Source organism: Schistocerca serialis, chromosome 7 (genome assembly GCF_023864345.2).
Source record: "Schistocerca serialis cubense isolate TAMUIC-IGC-003099 chromosome 7, iqSchSeri2.2, whole genome shotgun sequence".
NCBI classification, from domain to species: domain Eukaryota; kingdom Metazoa; phylum Arthropoda; class Insecta; order Orthoptera; family Acrididae; genus Schistocerca; species Schistocerca serialis.
In genome coordinates, this window is record NC_064644.1 from 395,231,951 (window position 1) to 395,245,836 (window position 13,886).

The 13,886-nt window shown below is 37.1% G+C and overlaps 1 protein-coding gene across 3 annotated transcripts in view; it reads right to left on the reverse strand.

Moving 5' to 3' along the window:
* The window catches only part of LOC126412474 (multidrug resistance protein homolog 49-like), a 370,600-nt gene that overhangs the window by 187,826 nt on the left and 168,888 nt on the right, over positions 1-13,886 (reverse strand). For all 3 annotated transcript variants that reach the window (XM_050082087.1, XM_050082086.1, XM_050082088.1), the window contains 2 exons: positions 2,955-3,055; positions 2,666-2,837 (listed from right to left, as the gene is read on the reverse strand). In XM_050082087.1, coding sequence (XP_049938044.1) covers positions 2,666-2,837; positions 2,955-3,055 — 273 coding nt within the window. The remainder of the gene's footprint in view (positions 1-2,665; positions 2,838-2,954; positions 3,056-13,886) is intronic.

Consider the following 13,886-nt stretch of genomic DNA (forward strand, 5'->3'; position numbering starts at 1 on the left):
GTATTAATCAGCTACTTCAACAAGGCCATGACTTCCTAATAAAAGACCTGAAATAAGGCCCATTCTGTCTGAGATTTTACCCAACACACCTAGAATAGCTTTTTGCCACCCTTCCAATATCCTTGTTGACCCCATGCTCCTTCTGCACCCATCACCCTACCCTATGGCTCCTACCCTTGCAATCGACCCCACTGCAAGACTTGCCCTGTGCACCCTCCTACCACCATCTATAACAGCCTTGTAACCAGCAAAAGATATACTATCAAAAGGAGAGCCACCTGTGAAATGACACATGTCATATACCAGCTGTTACATAAATACTGTTCGCCTGTTTACACAGGCATGGCTACCACCACGTTATCAATTTGGATGAATGGGCATAACAGAGGATGTATACTGGCAACATACAATACCCTGTTGCAGAGCATGCTCTACAACATAACAGTTGTGACCTTGGTGCCTGTTTCACCACATGTGCCATCCGGCTTCTTCCCCCAGTCACCAGTTACTCGGAACTCCGCTGGTGGGAACTAGTGCTACGACATGTCCTTGGTTCTCGCCATCCACCTGGTCATAATTTATGTTAATTTTTTCCATCTCAGCATTTCTTTCAGTAACAACTCCTTTCTTCATTCCCTCTTAGTTTTCTACATCTTTCATTTACTGACCAGTCTATTTTTTTGCCATCCCCTTCTCAACTCTATTACATACAATGCACTTGGTTTTTACTCTTCTTAAACTGTGCATGATGTTTTAGCAGTAATCTTTATCTTGCATATTGCCCCATCTTCCACCTTTAACCTCTCAGGTTTTCAAATCTTGTCTGGTGTAGTCTCCTAAAATAAGTCTTTCCTTTTCATCCCATTCAGTAAGTCTCCCCTGGGTGTCTTTTCAAAAGTCCACCCTTTTCCTAAACCTCTCCAGTCCTTTTCCTTCACCCCTCTTCCTTCCCCCTTCAACCCTTCTATCAGAAGAAGAGGGCAATCACTCTGAAAGGTTGCATATGTAACCCCCCTTTTTTTATATATGTGTGTTTTCCTGCTGTCACTTGGTGAGTAGATTTTTTATCTATGCAATTACAGTAGGTTGTCAAAGATTGATTATTTTCATTGTTAAAATATATGGTGTAACATTTTGTAAATCTGTAATAACTTACAGTCATTATTTCACTGAAAAATTATGTATTTTATATTTTATGAAGGAAAATGGTTTATAATTTGCTAATACAAACAAAAAGCTTTGTGTTGCGTTAACAGTTTTTGTGGGGAAGAACAGGGTTATCAAATTATTTGTGCAATCAGAATTAAGTACTCTTAAGGAACAGACTGATTTATTGAAAAGTTAGGTTTCTATTTGAATATTCAGGGAAAATATTATTTGTTTGGATATTTTAGATTAAATTGAAATTCTTTGGTATAATTTTCAACATGAAAAGTCAACTCCAATATTTTGAAAATTTTATAACTTGTATGACAATAACATCCATTGTCAAAATACAATTGTAGAAATTAAAATTCTTAATTTTAAAAATCTGCAATAAAACATTCAACAGAAGAAATAAACGCATTGCTAAATGAAGTAAAATATGACAGGCAAGAATTGCATATAACACACAGGCAGAATGAGAGAAGATCTCAGAAAGTTGTTTAACTGTATTAAAGGAAAATCAATTGACTAAATGAATAAATTATTAGACAGAATTTCTGGTTAGGGGGTGAAATATGTAGTACTGTAGTGAGGGTCTATGCTCGTCTTTGCTATAGGTGGGTCCCTCTCATCCTGGTGTCCAAGTGAGCTGTCCTATCTTTTTAATCCTTGCCAACATAAGATGAAACATTAGTTGCAAGAGAGAGGAACTTTTGATTCTTTCAAGTATCTATCAATAGTACTATGCAGTGCTGCCCAGAAATTCTGTTTCATAACTTACTGATATTAGCTTGTACACATCAAGAAGAATTTGTTCAATTTCAGTGATTTCCATGTGATGATGTGTTATACACAATAAGTCTGCTGACATTCCACCTAGGCTTTTGTTTTCATGCATGTATACAAAAAGCTCATTTTTGCTACAATGGGGCTTATAGTTTGATGAAAGAAAATAAATGCAGGTTTTTTGTATCTGTGGCTTTGTCCAGGCTGCAATATTTTATTTTGCTAGTAGCTATTTCAGTTGTACCTGTGTTCATTCTGCAGCTCTGTCTTTCAGATGATCTTACCCTAAAAACATCTAGTAAACACCTTGGATATCAATTAGTTAGGACTGCATGCTTGTGGCAATTAACTATTGAAGTAATCTCTACCCAAATGTATTCAGATGCAATCCATCTCATGTATGATGAGACCAAATGGTGGGCAATACACACCCATGTATGAATGTCTTTTTCCCATAAGTGATTTTCTAAGCTCTGCATAAACATTTTCGTAGACTGCTTCATCCAGGCCTTATCCTATGCTCAAAGAGTGACATGAATTAGAGCATAATTTCTCACTGAATCATGTTCTCAAAGATTTGTTTTCAGAAACATACAAAAAATAAAAGAAAAACATACTGCTTTAATAATAACTTTATGAAATTAGAGTGTGAAATGAACAGAAAAATGTTATAAATTCAGGTACTCAATTCAAAGTTATTATCAAATTATTGTGATGCTGTACCATATTTTACCTTTGCAACAACAGATGTAGCAATAACAATTATTGGAGCGCAGCTGAAAATCACAAGAGTCAATTTCCAGCCATGTAAGAATGACATCACAACTGAGGCGACAAAGGACATCAGTAAGTAAACGAACATGCCAAGTTTCTCACCAGTTCCATCCTGAATCTTATCCAAGTCCCTGCAATAAGTTAATATTTAGTGTATTTAATAAATAATACAAGCCCTGTGTATTTATGTTGATGTCAAATTGCATAAGAAATTATTATTTCTGCTGCAAATTTTCCTTCATACTCACCCTGTTATTCGACTGGCAAACGATGCTGCATTAGTTGTGTCAAACCATGCCATATCTTGTCGCATAACTGACCGCAGAAAAAGGGCCCTGATTCTTTGAATCTGTGAAACAAGAAATAAGCATTTTTATGGGGTTAAGTGAAAAGCATCACATACACACACACACACACACACACACACACACACACACAAAAATCATTTAACTTTGTTGTTGTTATTGTTGTTGTGGTGGTGGTGGTGCCTGCTGTTTAGTCCAAAGACTGGTGCGCAGCTCTCTGCTAGTCTATCTCATACAAACCTATCCATTACAATTATTTACACACACCCTCATCCCCACACGTCTCTCCATTATCAAACTGATGAACTGATTCAATTCAGTATCTCCTCATCTAATCTGCAGAATTATTCTGTAACACCGCTTTTCGTAAGCTTCTATTCTGTTCTGGTCGGAATTGTTTATCATCGATACTTCACACCTGCTCAATGGTATATTCCAAACATATGCCTTCAGAAAAGTGCTTGTTAATATTGATATTTATATTTTATGGTGACAAATTCCCCTTTTTCAGAAATGATTTTCTTACTATTGCCATTCTGCATTACACATACTCTCTACTTTGACTACCATTTAGTGAAAATCGTAAAACTTTGTAAAACTCTTCCATTACTTTCAGTGTCTCATTTCCCAATCTAATTCCCTCATAATCACCTAATTTAATTCAACATGTACTATTACTCCTGATTTACTCCTGTTGATTATTATCTTACAGCCTCTTTGCAATGTGTTATCCATTTCATTCAGCTGCTCTTTTGTTGCTTCTGACAGAATTGCAATGTCATCAACAAGCCTCAAAGTTTTTATTTCTTCTTTCTGACTTTTGATTCCCTTTTCAAATATCACGTTGGTTTCTGTTAATGCTTGCTCAGTGTAAATATTGAGTAAGGCTACGATCACATCTCACTCCCTTCTTGACCAATGAGTTCCTCTCATGTACTCAAACTCTTTACAACTGCAGTCTGGTTTCTGTACATGCTGTAAATAACCTTTCATTCCTTGTATTTTATCCCTGCTACCTTCAGAATTTCAACAAGTGTTATCATTTTCAAAAGCTCTCTCTAAATTTATAAATGCTGCAAATGTAGATTTGCCTTTCTTTAACCTGACTTCTAAGATAAGTCATAGGGTCAGTGTTACCTTGTACATTGATACATTTCTCCAGGATCAAACTTACATTCTGCAAGATCAGCTTCTACCAATTTTTTTCATTCTTCTCTAAATAATTTTTGCCAGTGAGTTTTGTTAAACTGATAGTTCTGCAATATTCACACCTCTCAACACCTACCATCTTTAGAATTAGAATAGGTACATTCTTCTTGATGTCTGACAGTATGTCATCTGTCTCGTATATCTTGTACAACAGATGGAATAGTTTTGTCATGACTGGCTCTCCCAAGTATCTCAATAATTATGAGGAACCTTGTCTGAATCAGGCAACTTGTTTAACTATGGTCATTCAGAGCTCTGTCAAATTCTTCTTGTAATATCACACCTTCTTTCTTATTTTCATCTCTCTTCTTTCCTTGCTATAATGTTGTATTCATGTTTGAGATATATGAAAGGAGGATTTTTAGTTGCAACAGTTTTACTTCTTAAATACATATATTCTCTCTCTCTCTCTCTCTCTCTCTCTCTCTTTCTCTCTCTCTCTCTCTCTCTCTCTCTCTCTCTCACACACACACACACACACACACACACACATTTCCATAGTACAGGCGAAATAATTAATTAAAATACTAGGTACTCAATTATCAAAACTTCGTTATTCATTGTTGCATAGTTTTTTTAATTACTGACAACAATAATATAAATAATTCATCAGGAAAAATTCTCTTTATAGAAACATTAGAGTTCAACCATACATACAACTGCAAAAATGTGGAGTATTCTGTGAGCAACTAGTTGTTTGTTTCTAAATGGAGTTAGCTCCTCTGAAAGCTTCATTCTCCACTTCACAACAAACATTTTACTTTTTACAAAAATATCATATTTCAAAAGTTATTCATATTCGAAATATTTTCCTTTTCAGAATGTTCCAATTTTAACTTGTGGTTGTTTCCCAAATTCAGTGACATAGTTTTGTAGCACTGATTTTTCTAATTACAAAAATACCTACTTTCATAAAATGAATTCAAGTTTGTTAATTACTCAGTCTGTAAGAATTTCACTTTCTTAAAACTTTTGGTGAACTCTGGGAATTCCTGTGTATATAAAAAAATCATCTTTATAAAACAGTACCTATAATTTTGTCATTTTCTAATCCAGTTCATTGCTTTTTTCTTGATTATTTCTTTTAATTGTCCAGATTTTTATGTTAATACACCAAATGTAATAAGAAACTGTGATTTGTAATATTATTTGCATCTACAAATATGTGCATTATACAATGATTCAGTCAGTCTGTGGTTGGACTCAAAATGTCAACAACATGTAGTCAGTTTGTAACTATAGATGTGGGTCAGTCTGCGGTGAGCACCCAAGTTGTATAGATATTATGTGCTAGTGGTCCATCCCAAGCTGTGAAGAAAGCACAGTTACAACGATATATACGTGAATAATCCACACCACTGAGTAATCCATGCACACTAATTTTAAGGGAGGAAAAAAAAGAAATATTGGCTTTAATTTACTTTTTTTTTACAAAAAATTTATTTTAACATAATGGTTCTAAACATCGTCACTCTCATCACCATAACGCTACAAGTTGGTGGTTCAACTTCTGCGAGACTGACTGAATCTGACAAGTAGACAGTGAGCTGGCGTAAAAATTTGTTGGGGCGGCCAGCTGTCACATGGACTGTGAAAGGCAAGCTGAGTGCAAGTAAAGGCAGCTAGCAAGCCACAAGACCCAGCTATCAGTTGGGTTTTCCTAGACAGAAAGAGGAGTGTATTCCAGTAGCATGGTCACAGGATATATTGTCACTAACATAATTTAAATGAAAATACGTAAAATTCATTACAAGAATGAAAGGGAAAACCAATGACAGTTTTGGACCAGCAGATATGGGACAAGCTCATTGAATATAATTCTATGTCTGATGCTTCAATAGTTAGAAAGTTATTAACATTACTACCATTGCATTAACATTATTATCATTATTGTTTACAGTACATAGTAACAACTGAACCCATCATGAAAGTCACACTTGTGACATACCAGATGAAAGAGGATAATGCCTGAAATATAATGAATAGAGTATTTTTTTAATTAAACAAATATAAAAAAATGTTATAAACAATTTAGTCTATTTATGTAAATACTGCTGTAACTATGGAATCCTCCACAGAGACGCAAATGATCTTATCAGCAAAAGTTTTCTTCTTCAATATTCCAATAACTTTCAATGTCTATCTCATTGTAGTTGTGAATTATAAAATAGGTCAAGTTAGTGCTCTGGTTAGAGTGACAGATGTGGCAATTTATATATTTGAGATGTGTTTAAAATTGTTGAAATAATTAATAAGTGAGTTAAGAGGCTGAAAATGACTTCAAAGATTTATAAATGTTTTATCATAAGTATTTATATGAAATTATTATGAAAATTATGAATGATGGTCAGGGTGAAAGTACCTGCAAAGAACTGATGAGTGGTCATGTTACCGAACCTTCAAATAAGTGTGCAGGACAGAGTTAATTGTCTTTGTCTGGGATCTTACATCTGGACATGTGGTTAGGAATTTTCATTTTGGTTTTGTCTGGAGTTAGTAAAGTTATGAGCGCTGTGTATGCCACAAATGTTATTCTTGTGTAGTGGGACATGTAGTTTATTATATAGCGCATGGGTGTAAATGCTGTGTCTGCACAAGGTAATTCGAAATTTTGCACTGCTGATAGGTGCTGATTTTATTTAATGAGTTATTTGTATGTGGCCACCATTCACTTATGCTGTGCTTCCCTGAAAAATAAAAGTGGTTTATTTCAAAGCTAAAATCGATCTATTTTGAGCAATATTATTAACCTCTGGGATTGACGAGAGAGTTAATGGCTGTATATTGCCCACATTCTAGCAGAACCTGCGATAAAGCAAGCTGGGATATTTTTACTTCCCCTCTTGTTTTGCCATCTGCCTCCTTTAAATTCATTTTTTTCAATTTTAACTGATTATCATTAACATATGTGACTATAATCTGCATTTTCATATAAGAGAAAGGTTGGCCCTGAGTTTTAAAGAATATAATACCAGATCTAACTTTGTGCTTAGTTTTATGTATCTGAGTGATTTTCCAATTTTTTTTTACTATTCCTAGTTAATACTGTTACTATAGGGTGAAATCAGTTATTGTTTCGTAGCTTTAATTCTATTGTTGATGTATAAACAGATATGAATTCTATACTAATTATAAACATTTGGAAGACAAAATACTAGTACTTAAAGTATCTATTTGACTCTACTTAAAAACATGTTAACAAAATGTGCCCTTCATTAATTTCAAAGTAACTAACAGTTTTGTCAAAAGTATTGTTTACATAACCATATTCGTTAATTTCATCACTTAAACAAATAATTTGGCTTAACCCTTGCAGTAGAAGAAACTGTTAAAAAGATTCAATTTTTCAATGTATTCAGTTAATTTAATGAGTTAAGTTTTAATTGTAATTTCTGTAAATTAAACTTCAAACAATGTGTAGTTTGAGCACCTATTATTGTGATGATATATAAGGGCCCTAATTTTGGTCACGGGGCATGTGTGTTAAAACAGTGACAGTGTCTGCTCCATACGTACCTCTCTATTCATCAAGAACTGTGAACTTTATGGTTAGGTTTCACTGCTCATAGATGTTCAACAGTAAACTATTGTAGCAGTATGTGGATGTTCATCTGAAAACTATTAATGAGGCTTACTGAAAGTTAAACAATAATGCCCCCCCTCATGAACCATCGACCTTGCCGTTGGTGGGGAGGCTTGCGTGCCCCAGCGATACAGGTGGCCGTACCGTAGGTGCAACCACAACAGAGAGGTATCTGTTGAGAGGCCAGACAAACATGTGGTTCCTGAAGAGGGGCAGCAGCCTTTTCAGTAGTTGCAGGGGTAACAGTCTGGATGATTGACTGATCTGGCCTTGTAACACTAACCAAAACGGCCTTGCTGTGCTGGTACTGCGAACAGCTGAAAGCAAGGGGAAACTACGGCCGTAATTTTTCCCGAGGGCATGCAGCTTTACTGTATGGTTAAATGATGATGGTGTCCTCTTGGGTAAAATATTCCGGAGGTAAAATAGTCCCCCATTCGGATCTCCGGGCAGGGACTACTCAAGAGGACGTCGTTATCAGGAGAAATAAAAACTGGCATTCTACGGATCGGAGCGTGGAATGTCAGATCCCTTAATTGGGCAGATAGGTTAGAAAATTTAAAAAGGGAAATGGATAGGTTAAAGTTAGATATAGGGGGAATTAGTGAAGTTTGGTGGCAGGAGGAACAAGACTTTTGGTCAGGTGAATACAGGGTTATAAATACAAAATCAAATAGGGGTAATGCAGGAGTCGGTTTAATAATGAATAAAAAAAATAAGTGTGTGGGTAAGTTACTACAAACAGCATAGTGAATGCATTATTGAGGCCAAGATAGACACGAAGCCCACGCCTACTACAGTAGTACAAGTTTATATGCCAACTAGATCTGCAGATGATGAAGAAATTGATGAAATGTATGATGAAATAAAAGAAATTATTCAGGTAGTGAAGGGAGATGAAAATTTAATAGTCATGGGTGACTGGAATTCAAGAGTAGGAAAAGGGAGAGAAGGCAACATAGTACGTGAATATGGACTGGGGGTAAGAAATGAAAGAGGAAGCCGTCTGGTAGAATTTTGCACAGAGCGTAACTCAATCACAGCTAACACTCAGTTCAAGAATCATAAAATAAGGTTGTATACATGGAAGAATCCTGGAGATAGTAGAAGGTATCAGATAGATTATATAATAGTAAGACAGAGATTTAGGAACCAGGTTTTAAACTGTAAGACATTCCCAGGGGCAGATGTGGACTCTGACCACAATCTATTGGTTATGAACTGTAGATTAAAACTGAAGAAACTGCAAAAAGGTGGGAATTTAAGGAGATGGGACCTGGATAAACTGACTAAACCAGAGGTTGTACAGAGTTTTAGGGAGAGCATAAGGAAACAATTGACAGGAATGGGGGAAAGAAATACAGTAGAAGAAGAATGGGTAGCTCTGAGGGATAAAGTAGTAAAGGCAGCAGACGATCAAGTACATAAAAAGATGAGGGCTAGTAGAAATCCTTGGGTAACAGAAGAAATACTGAATTTAATTGTTGAAAGGAGAAAATATAAAAATGCAGTAAGTGAAGCAGGCAAAAAGGAATACAAACGTCTCAAAAATGAGATCGACAGGAAGTGCAAAATGGCTAAGCAGGGACGGCTAGAGGCCAAATGTAAGGATGTAGAGGCTTATCTCACTAGAGGTAAGATAGATACTGCCTACAGGAAAATTAAAGAGACCTTTGGAGAAAAGAGAACCAGTTGTATGAATATCAAGAGCTCAGATAGAAACCCAGTTCTAAGCAAAGAAGGGAAAGCAGAAAGGTGGAAGGAGTATGTAGAGGGTCTGTACAAGGGCGATGTACTTGAGGACAATATTATGGAAATGGAAGAGGATGTAGATGAAGATGAAATGGGAAATATGACACTGCGCAAAGAGTTTGACAGAGCACTGAGTCAAAACAAGGCCCAGGAGTAGACAACATTTCATTAGAACTACTGACGGCCCTGGGAGAGCCAGTCATGACTAAACTCAACCATATGGTGAGCAAGATGTATGAGACAGGCGAAATACCCTCAGACTTCAAGAAGAATACAATAATTCGAATCCCAAAGAAAGCAGGTGTTGACAGATGTGAAAATTACTGAACTATCAGTTTAATAAGTCACAGCTGCATAATACTAACATGAATTCTTTACACACGAATGGAAGAACTGGTAGAAGCCAACCTCGGGGAAGATTAGTTTGGATTCCATAGAAATGTTGGAACACGTGAGGCAATACTGACCTTACGACTTATCTTAGAAGAAAGACTAAGGAAAGGTAAACCTACGTTTCTAGCGTTTGTAAACTTAGAGAAAGCCTTTGACAATGTTGACTGGAATACTCTCTTTCAAATTCTAAAGGTGGCAGGGGTGAAACACAGGGAGCAAAAGGCTATTTACAATTTGTACAGAAACCAGATGGCAGTTATAAGAGTCGAGGGGCATGAAAGGGAAGCACTGGTTGGGAAGGGAGTGAGACAGGGTTGTAGCCTCTCCCTAATGTTATTCAATCTGTATATCGAGCAAGCAGTAAAGGAAATAAAAGAAAAATTCAGAGTAGGTATTAAAATCCATGAAGAAGAAATAAAAACTTTGAGGTTCGCCGATGACATTGTAATTCTGTCAGAGACAGCAAAGGACCTGGAAGAGCAGCTGAACGGAATGGATAGTGTCTTGAAAGGAGGATATAAGATGAACATCAACAAAAGCAAAACAAGGATAATGGAATGTAGTCGAATTAAGTCGGGTGATGCTGAGGGAATTAGATTAGGAAATGAGACACTTAAAGTAGTAAAGGAGTTTTGCTATTTGTGCAGCAAAATAACTGATGATGGTCAAAGTAGAGAGTATATAAAATGTAGACTGGAAATGGCAAGGAAAGCATTTCTGAAGAAGAGTAATGTGTTAACATCAAGTATAGATTTAAGTGTTAGGAAGTCGTTTCTGAAAGTATTTGTATGGAGTGTAGCCATGTATGGAAGTGAAACATGGACGATAAATAGTTTGGACAAGAAGAGAATAGAAGCTTTCGAAATGTGGTGCTACAGAAGAATGCTGAAGATTAGATGGGTAGATCAAATAACTAATGTGGAGGTATTGAATAGGATTGGGGAGAAGAGGAGTTTGTGGCACAACTTGACAAGAAGAAGGGACCAGTTGGTAGGACATGTTCTGAGGCATCAAGGAATCACAAATTAAGCATTGGATGGCAGTGTGGAGGGTAAAATTGTAGAGGGAGACCAAGAGATGAATACACTAAGCAGATTCAAAAGGATGTAGGCTGCAGTAAGTACTGGGAGATGAAGAAGCTTGTACTGGATAGAGTAGCATGGAGAGCTGCATCAAACCAGTCTCAGGACTGAAGATTACAACAACAACAACAACAAATGGCTCTGAGCACTATGGGACTTAACATCTGTGGTCATCAGTCCCCTAGAACTTAGAACTACTTAAACCTAACTAACCTAAGGACATCACACACATCCATGCCCGAGGCAGGATTCGAACCTGCGACCGTAGCAGTCGTGCGGTTCCGGACTGCGTGCCTAGAACCGCTAGACCACCGCGGCCGGCAACAACAACAACAACAACAACAGCAAACAATAGTGCATATATAACTGTGTATTATTGGAAGTGAAAGTAAAAGACTGTGAAATGCTACTATGCACCTGTTGGCTACATCATTTACAGTAGATAGTACTGCACATCCACCCCCTATTTTTTCAGCCAGTACATCGACACCGAGGACAATAAACAAAAAGATAAAGAAAGTAGGCAAACTGCTACAAACTTACAACTGTGTTGTAACTGTTTGTATCAAGGTATACATAACCTGTGGAGTAGGAGTGAGAACTCAGGCAGAAACATCATAGAACTATTGTTGGCGATGCAATCTTCCCACAGATCATTGTCCTTGGTTTCATCCAATGAATTTGTGACAATATATATTTTTAATGAGTTTTCCACCAGTGGTAGGCAAGTGGAATTCAATGCACATTTCACCCACCCACAAATCTGGGACAAATCTGGCCACTTGATTTTACCACTCAGTATGAACTTTCAGTTTTCATTGGCCGTACATAGCATATATCCCTGTTCAAGTGCATCTTTGAAAGTCAGTTTTATACACATATCTAGTGGCTGTAGGATGGACGTTAGGCCTCCAGCAATAATGACCAAATCAGTTTTCCATTTTTGTAACTTGTATCACACTTGTATGTCTGCGGAAGCTGTCCAGGATCAACACCTTACATAAATTCAGTAATACATGAGGGCGACATTGCAAAACAAGTCACCCAGTCAATCACAAGGTCATTGTCAATCCACCTTTCCAGATTTGTTCTCACCAGTATGCCTTTCACTGATATTTTCAAAATAGTTTTCCTTTTATGTACGAGACGTGTTTTTTAAGTAAGTACCATTTTGAAATAAAAAAAAAAGACATGCTAAGATATCTCAATAATTTTATTTTTACATAAAAGCCTGTACCTTAATCTATTTTTCTACATAATTTCCATCAATATTAAGGCATGTGTCATAAAGTTGTACCAGTTTTTGAATACACTACTCATAGAAGTCTGCCACCTGACTTGGTAACCACTGCATCACCACTGTTTTGACTTCATCATCACCCTGAAGATGCTGACTGCCCAGGTGCTTCTTCAAGTGCAGGAACAGATGATAGTCACTGGGCACAAGATCGGGGCTGTACGGAGGATGATCTAGAGTTTCCTATCGAAAAGATGTGATGAGATCTTTGGTCTGATTCACCACATGTGGAGGGGCACTGTCCTGCAGCAAAACAATGCCCTTGCTCAACTTGCCACGTCTTTTGTTCTGAAATGAATGGCGCAGACTGTGCAATGTCTTACAGTAAGTTGCTGCATTGGCTGTCGCATTATGAGGCAAAAATTCCACAAGCAATACTCCTTTTCTGTCCCAAAAAACTGTGCACATGATTACTTAAACTTCACTTTTCTGGGTGAATGTGAATGCCACCATTCCATGGACTGTTGCTTTGATTCTGGTTTTCGGTACCCAACGTGCACACAGTTTTCAGTAATTCAAGGTCTCGGTCACAATGCCATACAAAACACTACAAGAACCATTAGGAAAGTCATCCTGCAAGGACGAAATCATAAAGTTTCTGTTTTCTCTCACCTTATTGTCCACTTCCTGCACCAAACTTTCATTAACGACCAAACGACGCCCACTCCGTTGTTCATCATGCACATTTGTGTAGCCATCTTTAAATGCTCTCACCCACTTTCTTACCATTCCATCACTCACAATGTTTTCTCCGTAAACTGCTCAGAACTCATGATGAATATCAATCACTTTTAGGCCTTTAGCACTAAGAAATCTTATAACAGCCGGTACTTCACAGTTGGCAGGACTCACGGTTATCAGAGGCATCTTAAACACTCAGTACACAACATAAACAAGGAAGAATCAGACTGTAATGGCGTCAGTGTGTAGACAACAGATGTAGGTACCCAGTGCACATGCGCAGAATGCCGACCACAGCACTGTGGCTGCAGTGTGGCAAAATGGTACTTACTTAAAAAACATGCCTCGTATCACATAAGGTGGTATCTTTCATCCATTGTGACTTATAGGTAACATACCTGTACACTTTTGCTTCTCATTGCTGCCAGTTAGTATCATGATGCTAGATTCCTCTTTACTTTTCATGGCATTGTCAAGAAGCATCTCAAACTAGACAGGCATTTCATCCATGTTACCAATTTGTGATTGTATACAGGAATGTTTGCGGCATAAATTTATCACTTAGCGATGAAAATTCACAATTTTTACCTCGTAATTGCCAGGAAACCATTGAATGATGGTAGTTTTCCTCCAGAGGACTAATCCATTTCAATTTATAAATCTTGATATTCTTTGGCTAAAAATGCTCTGAGTTGGCACATTTCACTAGTCAACATACATCCATATTGTCATTCCTCATCTACATAACCAAAGTGCATTTTTTCAGGTCCAGATGCTTCACTTTTTGGCCACAAAAGTCCATTGATTACCATTCATTTCATGAGGCAACATTTTGTTTTGACACCAGTCACGAACATATCCCTTGCTCACACTGTACT